The 16,150-nt window shown below is 45.9% G+C and overlaps 1 protein-coding gene across 1 annotated transcript in view; it reads right to left on the reverse strand.

Moving 5' to 3' along the window:
* Positions 1–774: 774 nt before the first annotated feature.
* Positions 775–16,150, reverse strand: part of ACOX2 (acyl-CoA oxidase 2, branched chain) — a 58,932-nt gene continuing 43,556 nt past the window's right edge. Inside the window, 3 exon segments of the mRNA XM_015422120.1 lie at positions 775–2,162; positions 3,296–3,428; positions 5,469–5,686. Coding sequence (XP_015277606.1) covers positions 2,100–2,162; positions 3,296–3,428; positions 5,469–5,686 — 414 coding nt within the window. The 3' untranslated portion in view covers positions 775–2,099.

Here is a 16,150-nt window from a genome sequence, read left to right on the forward strand (position 1 = left end):
CCAGCATTCTCCTTTTGTGTGATGCCCAGCAGGATCTTGTCTGAATCCAAAGAAGTCCATCTCTTGGTGTGTGTGTGTTTTTTCTTAAAGAAAGGTTCCGGTCCTTAGTCTGACAGACAGGTGTGATGTCTTTCACTGCCACCTACAATGTGACTCATGTAATCAGTTAAATGGATCATTTCATTACAGTTTTGGTAAGCCAGAGGCACTTCTGCTTTTCTGTGGGTAGCTGTTTACCAAAGTCCAAGCCTCTCTCTTGCTCCACTCCGCAACGTTAAGGTGTGTGTGTGAAGGTGTCATCATGCCACTTCTGACTCACGGCGGCGACCCTGTGAATTAGTGTCCTCTTGTTAACAGCTTTGCTCATATCCTGCAAACTGAGGCCTGTGGCTTCCTTGATTGAGTCCCTCCATCTCCTGTTGGGTCTTCCTCTTTTCCTGCTGCCTTCAGCTTTTCCAGTGGGTCTTGCTTTTGAGACGAGAGTGATTCCCAAACAACAGAATCCACGACCATGGAATGCTACAAAACCCAGCATTCTTCAACATTTAACTCAAGACCAAATATTTTCGAACAGGATGTTTATGTTTCTGCCTAATCCCCTTCAGTCTTTAAAAACTGTGCTCAATAGCCAGGAGGTTTTTAGGACCTCGCCACTAAAACCTCCCTTCGGGCTGTTCTCTCCCTACCCCCCAAATCCAAAAGCCTTCTGTCCTTACAGGAACAGCCCTCCCCATGTAACATTGTGTTTCAGCAATGTAACACACATGTTGCGCAGAATATCTTTATTAGCAATTGTTACAATATATGAATAGCAGCCTGCTTTAAAAATATTTTCCTAAGTAATACATTGTGCCTTGAGTATTTAAACCAGCCACCTATTAAAATCTAGGCAAAGAGAAATCATGCAATATCAGCAGCTTTGCTTGTACATGGCTAGATTTTATTCCTTAAAGCTCATAGCTGTGAACTGGAGCAGCTAAGAGTGTGAACAGTTTGATTCACCTCACCTATGAAAGTTACTTGGTTGTCTTGGCCAAGCTACAGCGAAGTCTGTCTCAGCCAGCTGCCCTCTCCGCCTTTGTTAGAAGCAGCCCTTTGAGATTTAAAGCAAGGACTTTTCAGGTTTGTTCATCTGAGAGTTTTATTTAGCCCACTCTTCCTCTGCATTGCTCAGGATACCTTCTGCAGTTAGCCTGAGAGAGGGATGCTGGGAATTAGACCTGGGGCTTCTCATACTGCACTGTACCACTGAACTGTATTTCTCTCCCCCTTCCTGAGCCAGCTGGATAACAGTTTATTTGCTAAACCGTTACAAAGCCAGATTAACCTACATGGCCATTAATGTGCAGAATGGCAGAGGTCGGCTTAGATGATCATGAGGTTACTTTCAGTTCTTTGCTGTGTCTGTTGGTCTGCGTGTGCAGATTTCACGATCAGCAGCAATTCTATTAGAACACCCTGAGTGATTTTTCAGAATGTAGCTGCGCGAACCGGTTGATTTCAGCTAACCTAGTCTAGGCTGCAATGTACAATTTGCAAAGGTTTGACTTTTTTTAAAAGGCCACCTTTTGCTGCTTTTTAAGAATCGTACTTTTTTAGGCACTTGGGTAGGTGATAGATTTATATGGCCCAATACAAAATGTTTTATTATGTAAGTGTAAGAAATCCTTAAACTGGTGCAATTTGAGATACTGGAGAGCAGCTGGCAGTCCAAGTTCTGATCTTCACAGATCAGTGGTCTGACTCAGTATAAGGCAGCTTCACGTGTATTTATATAAAACCATTTCCTCAGTCCTAAAAAGACCAGTCTAAGGGACTCTTGAGCAACAACTGCAAGCTGCCGCCTATGTACTACTACCAATTTCTTCAGTGAAGGCGGAGATAAAATTTGGTCTACTTGATAAACATAAAGAAGACTGTCCTTTCTATCTCTTGGGTAAGCTGATTGACTGCCATTCAGCTCCTGCCTGTCACGTCATTCTGACACGCAAGCAGAAGACAGCAGCTGCTAAGGTCATCTTTGTAGCAGTACTGGTAAGTGTTGGTGTTATTTGGAGGGCAACAGCAAGCGGAGCTCCCCTCGGCTATATTCCCATCTTCTATAACTTTGACAGGGCGTTCTGGAAAAGCGGCTTCAAGTACTTCTCGAAGGTCTGGTTGCCCTGTTGGAAGACAACAAGCAAGATGACATCAAGCCCAGAGGTCTCTGAACTCAGAACAGAAGCTAGTTTGGTTTTCCGTTTGTCTGTAAGAGCTTCTAAGCCTGTATTTCCTCATCGGGTTCTGGTCAGTGTCAAACTGACCATGTCAAAGACAATTGTCATTTGCCCTGATGCAGCTGGAGCGAGATGTTCCAATGGAATCCTGCTTCTGTGAGCCCATTCCTCCTAGCAAAGGGCTCTGGGAGGAGGAAAATTATATTGCATCCAGCAACTGAGGCAATGCACACGGTGTTTCTGTCCCCCACGCATGTTGCCCGACTCAGGATGTACATTATCAACTCTTTCAGTACTAATTACATTAGATAGGAAGAGAAAGAGGGCTGTGTTACTCCAGAGAAGGCCATTTACACTGCACAACTGGAAATCATGATCTATTATTGGGGAAGGGAGAGCTAAAAGCACAGTTGCAGACCCAGCTTGCTGGATCAGGATTTTTCCATCCAAACCACACCTTAGTCAATGTTGAACATGATGTTGGTAGGGCTGCTGCTCCCGTCCTAGGCCAGACTGGGGATGCTAACAACTGGGAAGAAGAAAAAATCTGGGGGTGAAGGTAAGCATTCTATTAAGCTTCTCTTAAAGGGGCAGGGAGTTTTCCATCCAGATTGTTGGTGACGGGGGGGGGGGGGGGGGGAACCAGGGTTTGTCTTCCTTGTATGTTTACAAGCAACACCTGGCTCCTTGCTTCCAGAGAACCTAATGCTCAGAGAAGATAAATCGTAGGGCCTTTAGGAGGAACTGTGGAGGCAACAGCTCCACCCATAAATGTGATCACATCCCTCTTCAGGCATAAAACACATTGGGGGACCCCTGAAGTACAGTTTATGATGAAGTCTGAGTGTAGCCCAAACTAAAACAGCAACTCAAAATTCTGCCTCAGGTAAAGGAAATGATTTGCTGAAGTAATGTAACAATATTTTGCACAATTTGTTCTGCTAGTCACTCAAAGAATACCCAGATCTGCTTTAGTGCAGGGTTGGCGATTAATTCCCAGTTAAAATGGAAACACTGCTGAGTGGTTCCTTCCTCGAGAGCATCCAGTAACCCACAGATGTCAGCAATGCTTTTCTCACCTGGTTGTTGGTTGGAGACTTCTTAGCCCACTCAAAAAGCCGCTCATAGGCATGACCGTCATAACATCCAATGGCCGAATTTAAATTTGCATCAGAGAAGTCGAAAGCATCTACTAATGGAACAGCATCCTGCCTGCAGGAGCAAAGGAAACACTTTATTCTCTCGGACACTGGAGAGTCACCCTGCACAAGTATGTGAAATCCTGCTCAGTAACCTCCTTGTGAGATTTCCCCAGCCACTTCTAAGAACTAGGAATGTGTTTTAAAGAAAGACAAAGCACATATTCTCAAGATTCTCAGAATCTGGTCCCACTCTTCAATTCTGGGTTCATGTGACATGGTCGTAAACTGCAGAATATCTCCAGCCATGAATGTTGCAGGCAAGGGATTGGATATAACCAACTTTGGGGGGGAGGGGGGGTCCCATTTGCCCCTCCACCCAAAAGCGGTGTTAGGAGAGAATGGACCTGCCTGTACAAAAGTCACATTGAACAAGGGCTACACTATGGAGTAGAACTGGGAGAGACTGAAGGAAAAAACTGGCTGGATCCAGCCCAAGGACTAAGCACAAGGGAGAGGTGGGAGAAAGAAGCATTGCCAATGGGTGTGTGTGTGTGTCAGGGGGTTGTGTGATAAGACAGAAGAAAATAAGGAAGGAAACTTTTGTTACAATAAGACCAACAGCATTTTCTGATTTTTATTAAGCTAGAGATAAGACCTGGACTGACTTCTGACCTCTTGCAAAAAAAGTGGCATTGTAGAAGTTATGCGTCCCTTTTCAATAAAAGCCATAAAACTCTGGTTTTAATGACATGCAAATAATAATGATTTCTATCAGTTAATGCCACATTGTGTTTGATGATGCTGGCACAACCGCATACACATCCTCCCCCAGTTGAAATGGATTCGATAATGCTTTTAGATGAACACTTCTATGTTATTTTAAAAGCCTACGCAGCTCTTTTAAAATTAAAGTCCCTCCAATGGCATTGACGGATCTACATCCCTCACTGAGTTGGAGAGAGGCCGTGGCTTTCATGCCTTCCAAAATATGAACCCAGATGAAGCAGCCCTTCTACAAATACAGCTATCTGAATGCCTGTTTTATTAAAACAAGAATACAAACAACTCCAACCAAGATCTTGATAAATTGCAAAAGACGTCATTGAACCGACCCCAAGGTTAAAATACCAGGCTTCTCATCTCAAGGCTGCACAAACGGAGGAGACTGCCTTATACTCTCACCCCACCTAGTACTGTATTCCAAACTCCCAAATGAGGCCATTCTCTCTACGCTGCCTGAGATCCTTCAAATGGGAATGTCAGGGATTGAACCTAGGACCTTCTGCATAACCAGCATGAGCTCTGCTGCTGGGCTACAGACCCTCCCCTGTTCCTGCAGCACACCATCTGGATCTTGTCTGAGGAAGGACCATGCTTGAAAGCTACAAGTCTGCTGGGATGAACCAACAGCACTTTGACTGTGGAACCGTCCTAATTCAAAGGGGAAGGGTCATAACACAACAGTAGAATTTGTATGCAGAAGATTCCAGGTTCTATCTCTGGCATCCCTAATTAAGAGCTTTTCAGACAGCATGGGTGGAAAAGACCATGGTGAGAAACTGGCCGGTGGAGAAGGCACTGTGATGGTGGGACAAAATTTGACTCAGGCACTGCTGGTCCCATCTTCACAGAAAGAAACTCCACTGATGGCCCCAAATGGCTCTTTTTGATTGATACTTTGTGCTTCATACAGGTATTCCTTCAACAGAAGGAGGAGGAGGAGGAGATTGGATTTATACCCCGCCCTTCACTTGGAGTCTCAGAGCGGCTTACAAACTCCTTTCCCTTCCCCTCCCCACAACAGACACCCTATAAGGTGGGTGGGGCTGAGAGAGCTCTGACACAAACTGCTCTTTTTCAAGGACAGCTGTGCCAGAGCTTGTGACTGACCCAAGGTCACATCAGCAGGTGCAAGTGGAGGAGTGGGGAATCAAACCCGGTTCTCCCAGATTAGAGTCCACGCACTTAACCACTACACCAAACTGGCTCTCCTTCCTCAACTAACCTAACCAAAAGTATTTTGCTAGTGAGTCATAGATAGCTCTATGTCCATATGACAAGAACATAGGGGGAAATTTGGCAGGAGGGCACGAAAAGAGGATTAGCTCACCGAATGACAGCCAAGAGATCCAGGTAAGATTCAGTCACCATGTCGCTTTGCTTCCCAGATAGGTGACCGTCTTGCAGGAAGTCACCCATATTGGAGAAGATCCCATGTAATGCAAAGAGGTCACAGAGATGCTTCAGGATCCTCTGGATGTGAAACTCTTTTTCAAATTTCTCTAGTGCTTTGACAAAGTTTTGCACTATGATGTAATGGCTGTGAGCCTGAAAAAGTAACAAGCAGATATGTGTAGCTTTCTGTGCCGAATAACCCCCCTCTGTTAACAACAAAAGTTATAAATCATGCCTGTTTGATAAAATGGAAGCAAAATAAAGATTAAAAACAAGTATTTAAGGTTTTAAAAACATAAAATTAAAACCAGGGCTGATTTTTTTAAAAAAGTGATTTTCCAAGCAAAACTAGTTTTCTGTCATTCAAAGCCCTGTAAGGAATTAATTCATTGCACCAGAGAGGTTCCTTTGGGAGGGTTAATTCCCCCCTCCATTTGGGGTAATTTTTAAAGATTTTTCTGCAAACTTGGGAGGATTTCCCCCAGGTTTATGGAATGATCCTTCTTTCCATCTGGCCACGATCGATGGATTAAAGTATCGCAAATGGGTCAGGCTGACTATCAGATATATAGATATTGTCTCTGCATTTCCAGAACAGTTTCAACAGAAAACGTTGATGCCAGTTACTAAGCAAGACCAGCATAAACCTGCCAACATATGACTTCGTAGACTCTCCTACAAAAGAAAGCACCATTTCACCCTATGTTAATAAATATGGAATAAACACCATTCCTTGCAGAGGCTGGGGGGGGGGGTGTACCTACAACCTCAAACACCACACAGGATCCCTACTTCACACATACACCAAGTCTTCTAGCATTCTTTACCACATCCAGATTGCTAATGTGATGAGGTGGCTGATGACACCTCCCCCTCTTATCAACAAAAGTGGACAATCCACAAGGGATACAAGCCCAGGAACCAAACTCTTGTAACAAACCAAGATGCCAACTTTGTCCCTGTATACATCCAGGAAATGCTATCACAGGATTTAATTGTTGAGAAAGAGACTGATTTTGCTGTTTATGGATGTATATCTGCTGACACACACACTATATGAACTGTGCACACACATGTATACCCATAGGCATAGAGAAAGCTGCTTGTATTACCTACTGTGAGAGATTTCACATAGAGGACACTTGCCTGCATTTTATGTTAATGAGGTTTGCACACATTCAGCTCAAGAGCCTTATGGGAAAGAGAAGCACGTTTTAGCCACTGTTAGCAGAAACAACAACTAAGGAGAGGTAACTCCACCATTGCTGAAAGACTCGATGTCACGCAGTATATGGATCTGATCTGCATCTGAATTGCCATTTCCTGTTGGATGGTGCCTTGTTTGCCTGGGAAAGCCAAGATCTATCTGCACATCAAGGGAGATACAGGATGCCAGAACTTCACACCTGACCAGATGACTTTCCATGAGATAGAGTTTAGAGTTTCAAATACTGTCCACACCCCTAAGGTACATGCCCCTTTCTACATGCACCAATGAGTGAGGTTATGGGATAGACTTGTAGGTAGGTGGGTTTAGGTTGCCACCCACCCGGAGATTCAACTATAAAAAGCAAGGACCATGTGTTAGGTCTTTGCTAGCCGCAACCCCCTGCAACACCCCCTGTCTTCTTTCATCCCCTAAAGCCCAGCTTTCTATCAAACAACCCTATTGTCTATTTCTGATCTTTTTGGTGTGCGCAGCCAAAGAGGTTCACGCCTTGTTGGCTGGTTCTAGCAGGTGTGAATTAGCAGCATCCCTAGGTCTTATTTTCTTACCCCTCGATTTTTCATCGCATCAGACAAGGCTTCAGGAAAGATAAGTATGAACGTATGCCAACTTACCTCCTAAGTAAAAGAGAAACTATTTTTGCTATTTCTGTAACTCTAAAGGAACTTGATTGCTTGTGAGTGTGATTCTGTTTTGTGTGTATGTGATTTTGATATTGTTCAGTAAAAAGACAATTTATTTTGGAAAATACCAGTCTCGTCTCTTTCACTGGGACCTATTTGGGGTGGATTCGGACCTCCGTAAACTTTGGCAAGAACTCACGTTAAATTTAGTTGCCATCTGCTGTACATAAAGCAGTTTGGCTAACATAATGATCCTAGTGATACCATCCAGGACTCATTCACAGGCTTAGCCTTAAATGTAATATATGTCATAATGTGTCAACAATGTCCTTTTGCTCTCCACATACAACAAACATGCTGACGGGGTCTGAGCTGTCTGAAATCGAGACTGAAAGAGATCTTGGGGCTGTAGTGGAAAGCTTGATGAAAATGTTGATGGTAAGCGTGTGGCAGTGGTGAAAAAGGAAAACACTATGCTAGGAATTATTAGGAAAGGGACTGATAGATCTGTGGTTCAGCCAGACTCATAACACTGTGGACAGTTCTGATCACTATATCTCAAAAAGGATATTGCACAAACTGGAAAAAGTACAGAAAACGGCGATGAATATGATTAGGAGGAAAGGCTGAAGAGTTTTGGACTTTTTCGTCTAAAAAATGGGGGGGGGATAACAGTTTTATAAAATTATGCATGGTGTAGAGAAAGTGGGTAAAGAGTACCTTTGTCTCTATATCCCATAATTAAAGAATTTGAGAGCACCCAACAAAGTTGATGAACAAAAGGAAATAGTATTTCAGTTGTGGAATTCACTGCCAGTGGAACACTGTGATGGCCACAAGAATGGATGTCATTAAAAGGGGATTAGACAGATTCATGGAGCAGAGGTCCATCAGTGGCTACTAGCCATGGGGAGCAAAGGAACCTCTATATACAGCGGCAGACCTCTGAATACCAGTGATAGGAGGCAATGTCAGTGGAAGGCCTTGGCCTCTATCCTGTCTGTTGGCCCTCCAGGGCAACTGGTTGGCTGCTGAATGAAACAAGATGCTGGTCTAGATGGACTACTGATCCAGGAGGGCTGCTCTTGCATTCTTGTGACACAAAGCTAACATTTTGGTGCCAGTTTGGTGTAGTGGTTAAGTGCGCGGACTCTAATCTGGGAGAACCGGGTTTGAGTCCCCCACTCCTCCACTTGCACCTGCTGATGTGATCTTGGGTCAGTCACAAGCTCTGGCACAGCTGTCCTTGAAAAAGAGCAGTTTCTGTCAGAGCTCTCTCAGCCCCACCTACCTCACAGGGTGTCTGTTGTGGGGAGGGGAAGGGAAAGGAGTTTGTAAACCGCTCTGAGACACCTCTGGGAAGTGAAGGGCGGGGTATAAATCCAATCTCTTCTTCTTCTTCTCTTCTTCTTTGTAAAAACAAATCACACTATTCAAAAACCAGGGGGAGAACAGTTCAGTCTACTAAGGCACGCCATTTCTGACCTGACAAAAACACTTTAAAAGTAAACTTTAACACAAAACCGCTGAAGAGAATTTTGCTTACATTTCATAGCTTCTTGACTCTGATCATTTCCCCCCATCTCACTCTTACACATAGAATATCTGGAAGTAGAGATATATTTAAAAAAATGGACTGTAGTCCACAAAAGTTTGTGCTGGAATAAAACTTGTCCTTAAGGTGCTCCAAGACAATGGATTTGTTTTTGCTGCAATGGACATCCAGTGCAATCCTAAACAGAATTACACCCTTCTTAAGGCCGCTGCCTTCAACAGACTATGAAGAGTGCCATTTTGTCTAGGATTGCTCTGTAGCATAGTTATCCCACTGTGCTGTGATCTCGAGTCAGAAATTGCCTCTGTCTTGAACACCAGATCTGCAGAGAACTGGGGTGCAATTCAGAGGAAGCCCCTGATCCCATACACCTGGGAGGCTGGGTCTAAAAAGAAGAAGAAGAAGAGATTGGATTTATACCCTTCCCTTCCCCTCCCCACAACAGGCACCCTGTGAGGTGGGTGGGGCTAAGAGAGCTCTTGACAGAAACTGCTCTTTTTCAAGAACAGCTCTTCTCAGAACTACGGCTTGCCCAAGGTCATCCATGACGGTGTTTGAAGTCGTAATAAGCCGAGCACGTCTGCCTTGGTGCAGAGTATTTACAGTTTATTATACAAGTATTTAGACAGTCCACAAGAGCTCAGCATTCGGCTGTTAGACCGACGAACTGCTTCGCCGGGCAATAGTAACCACATAGGCAGTCGTACTGAACTCAACTGGACACAATACAGGTATACAACCAATCACAGTACAGTACATTACAAATGCCGAGTCATAGTGACTCCTTGAAAGCTGATGCAATTGGCTGTCATGTGACCTCAGAACTGTCAATTTAGGTCACACAGATCTCAGTGACTGCTGTCATCTTGAATAGCATCACTCTGTATATGCCAACAATCCAGCCAGGTGCAAGTGGAGGAGTGGGGAATCAAACACGGTTCTCCCAGATTAGAGTCCGCACACGTAACCACTACACCAAACTGGCTCTCGAAAAGCACCCTTTTCCTTGGGTAGACAAAGCCTGAATACAGAGGCAAACGTTTACAGATCCAGTTCCTTTCTTCTCCTCCAAGCCACAACCACCCTTGCTAAGCCAATCTCCAGCTCTGAGTCTTGCATGACAGTTTTCTCCTTGGCTGAAATATACTGGGTTCAACATGCAATTGTGATCAGCTCATGCTTAATTGTGATTTCAGGTCGAACTAAAGACAACTCAAGCAGGATTGAAGCCCTGCCTAAATCCGTGACCAACACTCCACCCCCCACACACACACCACACACACACACACACACACACAAAGGTACTCCTGGTCGATAGGTGCCTCCCAGGATCCTAGCAGTCTATTGTTCTGTGTACTCAAGCTGGGTCCGTTAATGTCGGGCCCCGTACATAACATTGGCCCAACGGCCATCATCACCCTAACTCCTTCCAAGTAAGCTCCATTTTTTTTTTTTTTGCAAAGAGTCGAAACGAAGCAAGGTGTTGATTGAAATGCCCTTTGTTAACAGAATGGGTTCTGCTTAGGGATGCCTCCATCCCCTGCCTGGGGGGACCAGACCTGCTCACTAAGATAAGCATTTACTGAACAGAACAAGAGGACTGCAAGACATTGCTTAGATCTAAAGAAAACATTAATACTAGATTTCCCAGCTGCTCTTGCACAAAATGGCCTTTTCAACAGGAAAGCCAGATAGCTACAATATGACCCATTTTCCTTTGCTTTGTGTTCACAGTACAGTTCAGGAAGCAGCATCTCAAACCCAGGGAAACAGAAAGGAGTTTAAAGCAACCCAATTTTCAAATGCAAGTGGGTGCATACTTTTAAGTATATCGAGGCATATTTTTTAAAATCGGCAACCTACTTTTTCACATTTGCATATAGAGGAGTGAGCTTCTGTTACTTTAGAATTCAACTTGTTTTACTTTTCTTGTCAAAGATTTTGTACTGGCAGGCTTTAGGGCAGCAAGCCTTCCAGTCGTGAGCAACAGAACTGCCTCTAGCAGTAGAATCTCTAGATTAGATTATCGCAAGGCATTCTATGTGGGGCTGCCCTTGAAAGGTGTTTGGACACTTCAACCAGTGCAGAACGCTACGGCCAGGTTGTTGACCGAAGTGAGTCATGGGGGCCATATCACTCTGGTCCTGTTCTATCGACATTGGATCCCTATTTGCTTCTGGGCCAAGAGCCAGTTTAATGTAGTGGTTAAGTGTGCGGACTCTAATCTGGGAGAACCGGGTTTGATTCCCCATTCCTCCACTTGCAGCTGCTGGATGACCTTGGGCAAGCCATAGTTCTGTCAGAGCTGTCCTTGAAAGAGCTCTCTCAGCCCCGCCTACCTCACAGGGTGTCTGTTGTGGGGAGGGGAAGGGAAAGGCGTTTGTAAGCCGCTCTGAGATTCCTTTGGGTAGTGAAGGTTGGGGTATAAATCCAATCTCTTCTTCTTGTATTCAAGGATGTTGACTGGAGTGAGTCATAGGGGCCATACCACTCCGTTCTTTTCCATTTACATTGATTCCCGATTTGCTTCTGGGCTCAATTCAAGGTGCTGCAAGCTCTACATGGCTTGCAGCCATCATACCTTAAGGACCGTCGTGTCCCATATGAACCATTCCATGCATCTTCACAGGGCCTTCTTCGGGTGCTGGTGCCATCTGAGGCCTGATGGGTGGCAACTGAAGAATAGGCCTTCTTTGTCAGGACGCAGGAGCTTTGGAACTCCCTCCCCAGGGAGATTAGTCTTTCTCCCCTCTAGCGTTGTCTTCCATGAAGACTTCTCTGTTCTGTTTGGCATTCCCTTGCTAACTCTTATTAGCTGTCCTCCCTGCTTCTGTGTCTGCTTAATTTTTAATGTATTTTATGTGTTTAGATTATGTTTTAAATATTTTATATATATTTCTATTTCAAATGCTTCTTAACACCTGAAATGTTTTAATGTCTGCTGCCTTGGGGGCCCCTAAAGTGCGTGGAAAGGTTTTAAATAAATGGAAATAAACAGAAATGTTTTAAGTAAATCAACAGCATTAAAAAAAAAAAGAATTCTCCCCTGCTGCAATTCTTAGCAGCCTTACATTCAGCATGGGTTCTGTAAGGGAAGATCTTGTCTCACTAACCTGTTAATGTTCTTTGAGGGGGTGAACAAATATGTGGACAAGGGGGATCCAATAGATATTGTTTATCTTGACTTCCAGAATGCTTTTGATAAAGTTCCTCATCAAAGGCTCCTAAGTAAGCTCAAAAATCATGGGATAAAAGTCCTTTTATCCCATGATTTTTGAGCTTACTTAGGAGCCTTTGATGAGGAAGTCCTTTTATGTATCCTGTAAACCGCCCAGAGACCCCTAGGGGTATGGGCGGTATAGTAAGTGGAAATAATAAATAAATAAATAAATAAAAACTGGCTAGTCCTTTTATGGATCAAAAACTGGCTAATTAACAGAGAGTGAGTATAAATGGGCAATTTTCTCAGTGGAGGGTGGTAAGCAGTGGGGTACCGCAGGGATCAGTACTCGGTCCAATGCTTTTTAACTTGTTCATTAATGATTTGGAGTTGGGAGTAAACAGTGAAGTGGCTAAATTTGCGGATGATATGAAGTTGTTGAGGGTGGTGAAAACCAATGAGGATTGTGAGGCACTCCAAAGGTCAAGGATGGACAAGTGGGCGTTAACATGGCAAATGGGGTTCAATGTGGCCAAGTGCAAGGTGATGCACATTGGAGCCAAAAATCCTAAATATAAATACACGTTGATGGGGTCTGAACTGGCAGAGACTGATCAAGAGAGAGATCTTGGAGTTGTAGTAGATAACTCACTGAAAATGTCGAGACAGTGTGTGACTGCAATAAAGAAGGCCAATGCTATGCTGGGGATTATTAGGAAGGGTATTGAAAACAGATCAGCCAATATCATAATGCCCCTAAATAAATCAATGGTGAGACCTCATTTGGAATACTGTGTGCAGTTCTGGTCACCACACCTTAAAAAGGATATTATAGCTTTGGAAAAAGTGCAGAAAAGGGCAACTCGAATGATAAAAGGGTTGGAACACTTTCCCTATGAGGAAAGGTTAAGGCCCTTAGGGCTCTTTAGCTTGGAGAAACGACGACTGAGGGGTAACATGATTGAGGTTTATAAGATTATGCATGGGAAAGAGCAGGTAGAGAAAGAGGTACTTTTCTCCCTTTCTCACAATACAAGAACTCGTGGGCACTCCATGAAATTGCTGAGCGGTCGGGTTAGAACGGATAAAAGGAAGTACTTCTTCACCCAAAGAGTGATTAACACTTGGAATTCACTGCCACAGGAAGTAGTGGTGGCTACAAGCATGGACGGCTTCAAAAGGGAATTAGATAAGCATATGGAGCAGAGGTCCATCAGTGGCTATTAGCCACAAGGTATAGCTAGGGACTCTGGGGCAAGTGATGCTCTGTCTTCTTGGTGCTTGGGGGGGGGGTGTCAACAGTGGGAGGGCTTCTAATGTCCTGGCCCCACTGGTGGACCTCCTGATGGCACTGGTATTTCTGGCCACTGTGTGATACAGAGTGTTGGACTGGATGGGCCTTTGGCCTGATCCAACATTGGCGTCTCTTATGTTCTTACATTAGACAACCTTGAAGGCCTCCACACTGGAATCTGTTAGAAGATCTGTAGGAATGAATGAGGCCGGCATCAGTGGAGGGCAGGGTTGCCAACTCTAGCTTGGGAAATTCCTGGAGATTTGGGGCTTGTGCCTGGGGCAGGTGGAGCTTGGGGAGGAGGGAGCTCAGTGGCAAGATGATGTCACTCTAGGACTTTTGTTTCTCCCAGACTCTATTGTAAACCACGGAATCTTCCCACTGAAGCCATAATTTCCTCCAGGGGAACAAATCTCCAGACCCCACCTAAAGGCTGGCAGCAGTAGGTGGCTGGCATTTCAAATGTTTTTGCGTGTGTGAGAGAGAATATTTGTGTGTGTATGCCTGGAAGTCACGGTCGACTTCTGGCGACCCCTAGCGGGGCTGGGACGTTTCAGAGAGGTGGCTTGCTATTGTCTGCCTCTGTGTCCCAGCCCTGGTATTCCCTGGAGGTCTCCCATCCAAGTACTTGCCAGGGTCGGCCCTGCTTAGCTTCCGAGATCTGATGAGATCGGGCTTGCCTGGGATATCCAGATCAGAGCGATCAGTGACCTTTTTACTGGCAAAGTTTATTTATTTATTTATATCTTAGGCTTGATATACCGCCCTAACCCCCAGGGGGGTCTCTGGGCAGTTCACATATTTTTGCGTTCTAAGAACTTGTACTCCTAACTTGGGCCACATCTAATGTTTGGGTGGGACTGCCGACCAGCACCCTGGTGGTGGGATTCTTGATGGTCTCTCTGTCTGCTTGCTCGGCTTCGGCGTCTAGCTCGGTCTCTCCCATCGGCGTCTAGCTCGAACTCTCCCACCGGCGGCTGGGTCGACACGGCGTCCTCTTGATCTTCTTGGTTGCTGGCTCTGCACGGCGTCCCTTAAGGCCTCCGATGTTCCCACGGCAACTGCCGTCAGGACTGCGCAGGCGCACCGCTTGTGTGCGCTTCCGGCCCCAGCTCCGTCCATCAGGCACCGCCGTGCCTGCGTCATGTCACCGTGCGTCTCCCGCCTCCGCCGTTGCTGCCGCCTGATGTTTTCTCCACTCGGCCACCAGGGATCGCTCCACCTCTGCCAGCTCTCGCCGCCGCCGCCGATATCGCGCCGCCATCCATGCCGTCCGAGACACCACCACACGTCCTCCTCAAAGGTGGGTGCCCCCTACCCATCTAAGGGTAGGTACCCATTTGTCTACTCGCATTGTTGGTGTTACTTGCTTTCGAGCCGCTGGGTTGGCGGGAGCTGGGACGAAGGCCGGAAGCTCACTCCGGCCGCGGTGGGTCTCGAACAGCCTTACAGGCTGTTCGCTAGATGTTAAGGCAGGTGTTTTTACTTCCTGCGCCACCGCAGGGAGTTGTAAGTAGTCATTTCTAGTTCCCAATTCTGCAGAAAATAGATGTCCTACCACTGAGCCACACCCCCTCCCACACCTCACGTTTATGTATGCTTGTGTGTTCAAGAAAGTAAAGTTCCTTATCTCTGTGTTGTCTTATCTCTGAGTCCTCTCTGTGAAGAATGACTGTAAACAACTGAGGCAACTTGTATATTCTGAAGGGTATTGCTGCTGGGCTTCCCAGTTCTCACTGTCAGATAGATTGCTTCTTCTGCTTGCTGCGCCACTCTGATACAGCTCATAAACTCGAATGCAAGAGAACTGCTGGCTACTGCTGAATGAGCTTTATTGCCTTAGGCTCCACGCCTGCGGCAAGAGGTGCCAGCCTGCTTGGCCTACCGCCTCTCCACATGGAAAGTTCACGTATTCAGGTTTGCTACTTGCAGAATGTAAGCACAAGCGATGCCTTGCATGTGTGAGTGGACCCTTGGGGTGATTAACAGATCTCAACATCACCTTGCAGGAGCCCACAGAAAAAAGGAAGTTGGCAGCTGTATCATCAGGGAAGCAGGCAAGGCGACTAAGCCAGCCTGGCAGCAAAAGGCCCTTGTTGGAGCTGAGGATGGGCGGCCAGAGGAGGAGATATTGGGAGGTCTCATCCCAAGCCACCAGGCATGCATGGGAGGAACCAGGCGAATATATCCTGGAGAGGGTGGGGTCTGGCCGTCCCCCATTAGTTACCTCTGAGGAGGTGGAGCCAGAGTCATATGGGGCCAGGGCCAGGGATCTTATAAAAGGGGAGCTCCCAGACCAGGCTGGTGAGGAAAGAAAGGGCTGAGCCCTCAGAGCAAGAGAGACCCAGTCCTGGGAAGGAAGAGGAGCTGGGTGATGGAACCCTCTCTCCTTCCCATTCTGAGGCATGAAGAAGAAGAGGAGGAGACTGGATTTATACCCCGCCCTTCACTCGGAGTCTCAGAGCGGCTTACAGTCTCCTTCCCCTTCCTCTCCCCACAACAGACACCTTGTGAGGTAGGTGGGGCTGAGAGAGCTCTCCTGAGAACTGCCTTTGAGAGAACAGCTCCAAGAGACGTTGTGACTGACACAAGATCACCCAGCTAGCTGCATGCGGAGGAGTGGGGAATCAAACCCGATTTTCCAGATTAGAGTCCACCGCTCTTAACCACTGCACCAAACTGGCTCCAACCCTGTCTGTCCAACCCTGAGCAGGATGGCAGAGGGCAGGAGGGAAGAGCTGGTGTGGGAGAAACTTC

This window comes from Gekko japonicus, unplaced genomic scaffold (assembly GCF_001447785.1).
Source record: "Gekko japonicus isolate JY-2015 unplaced genomic scaffold, Gekko_japonicus_V1.1 scaffold292, whole genome shotgun sequence".
NCBI lineage: Eukaryota > Metazoa > Chordata > Lepidosauria > Squamata > Gekkonidae > Gekko > Gekko japonicus.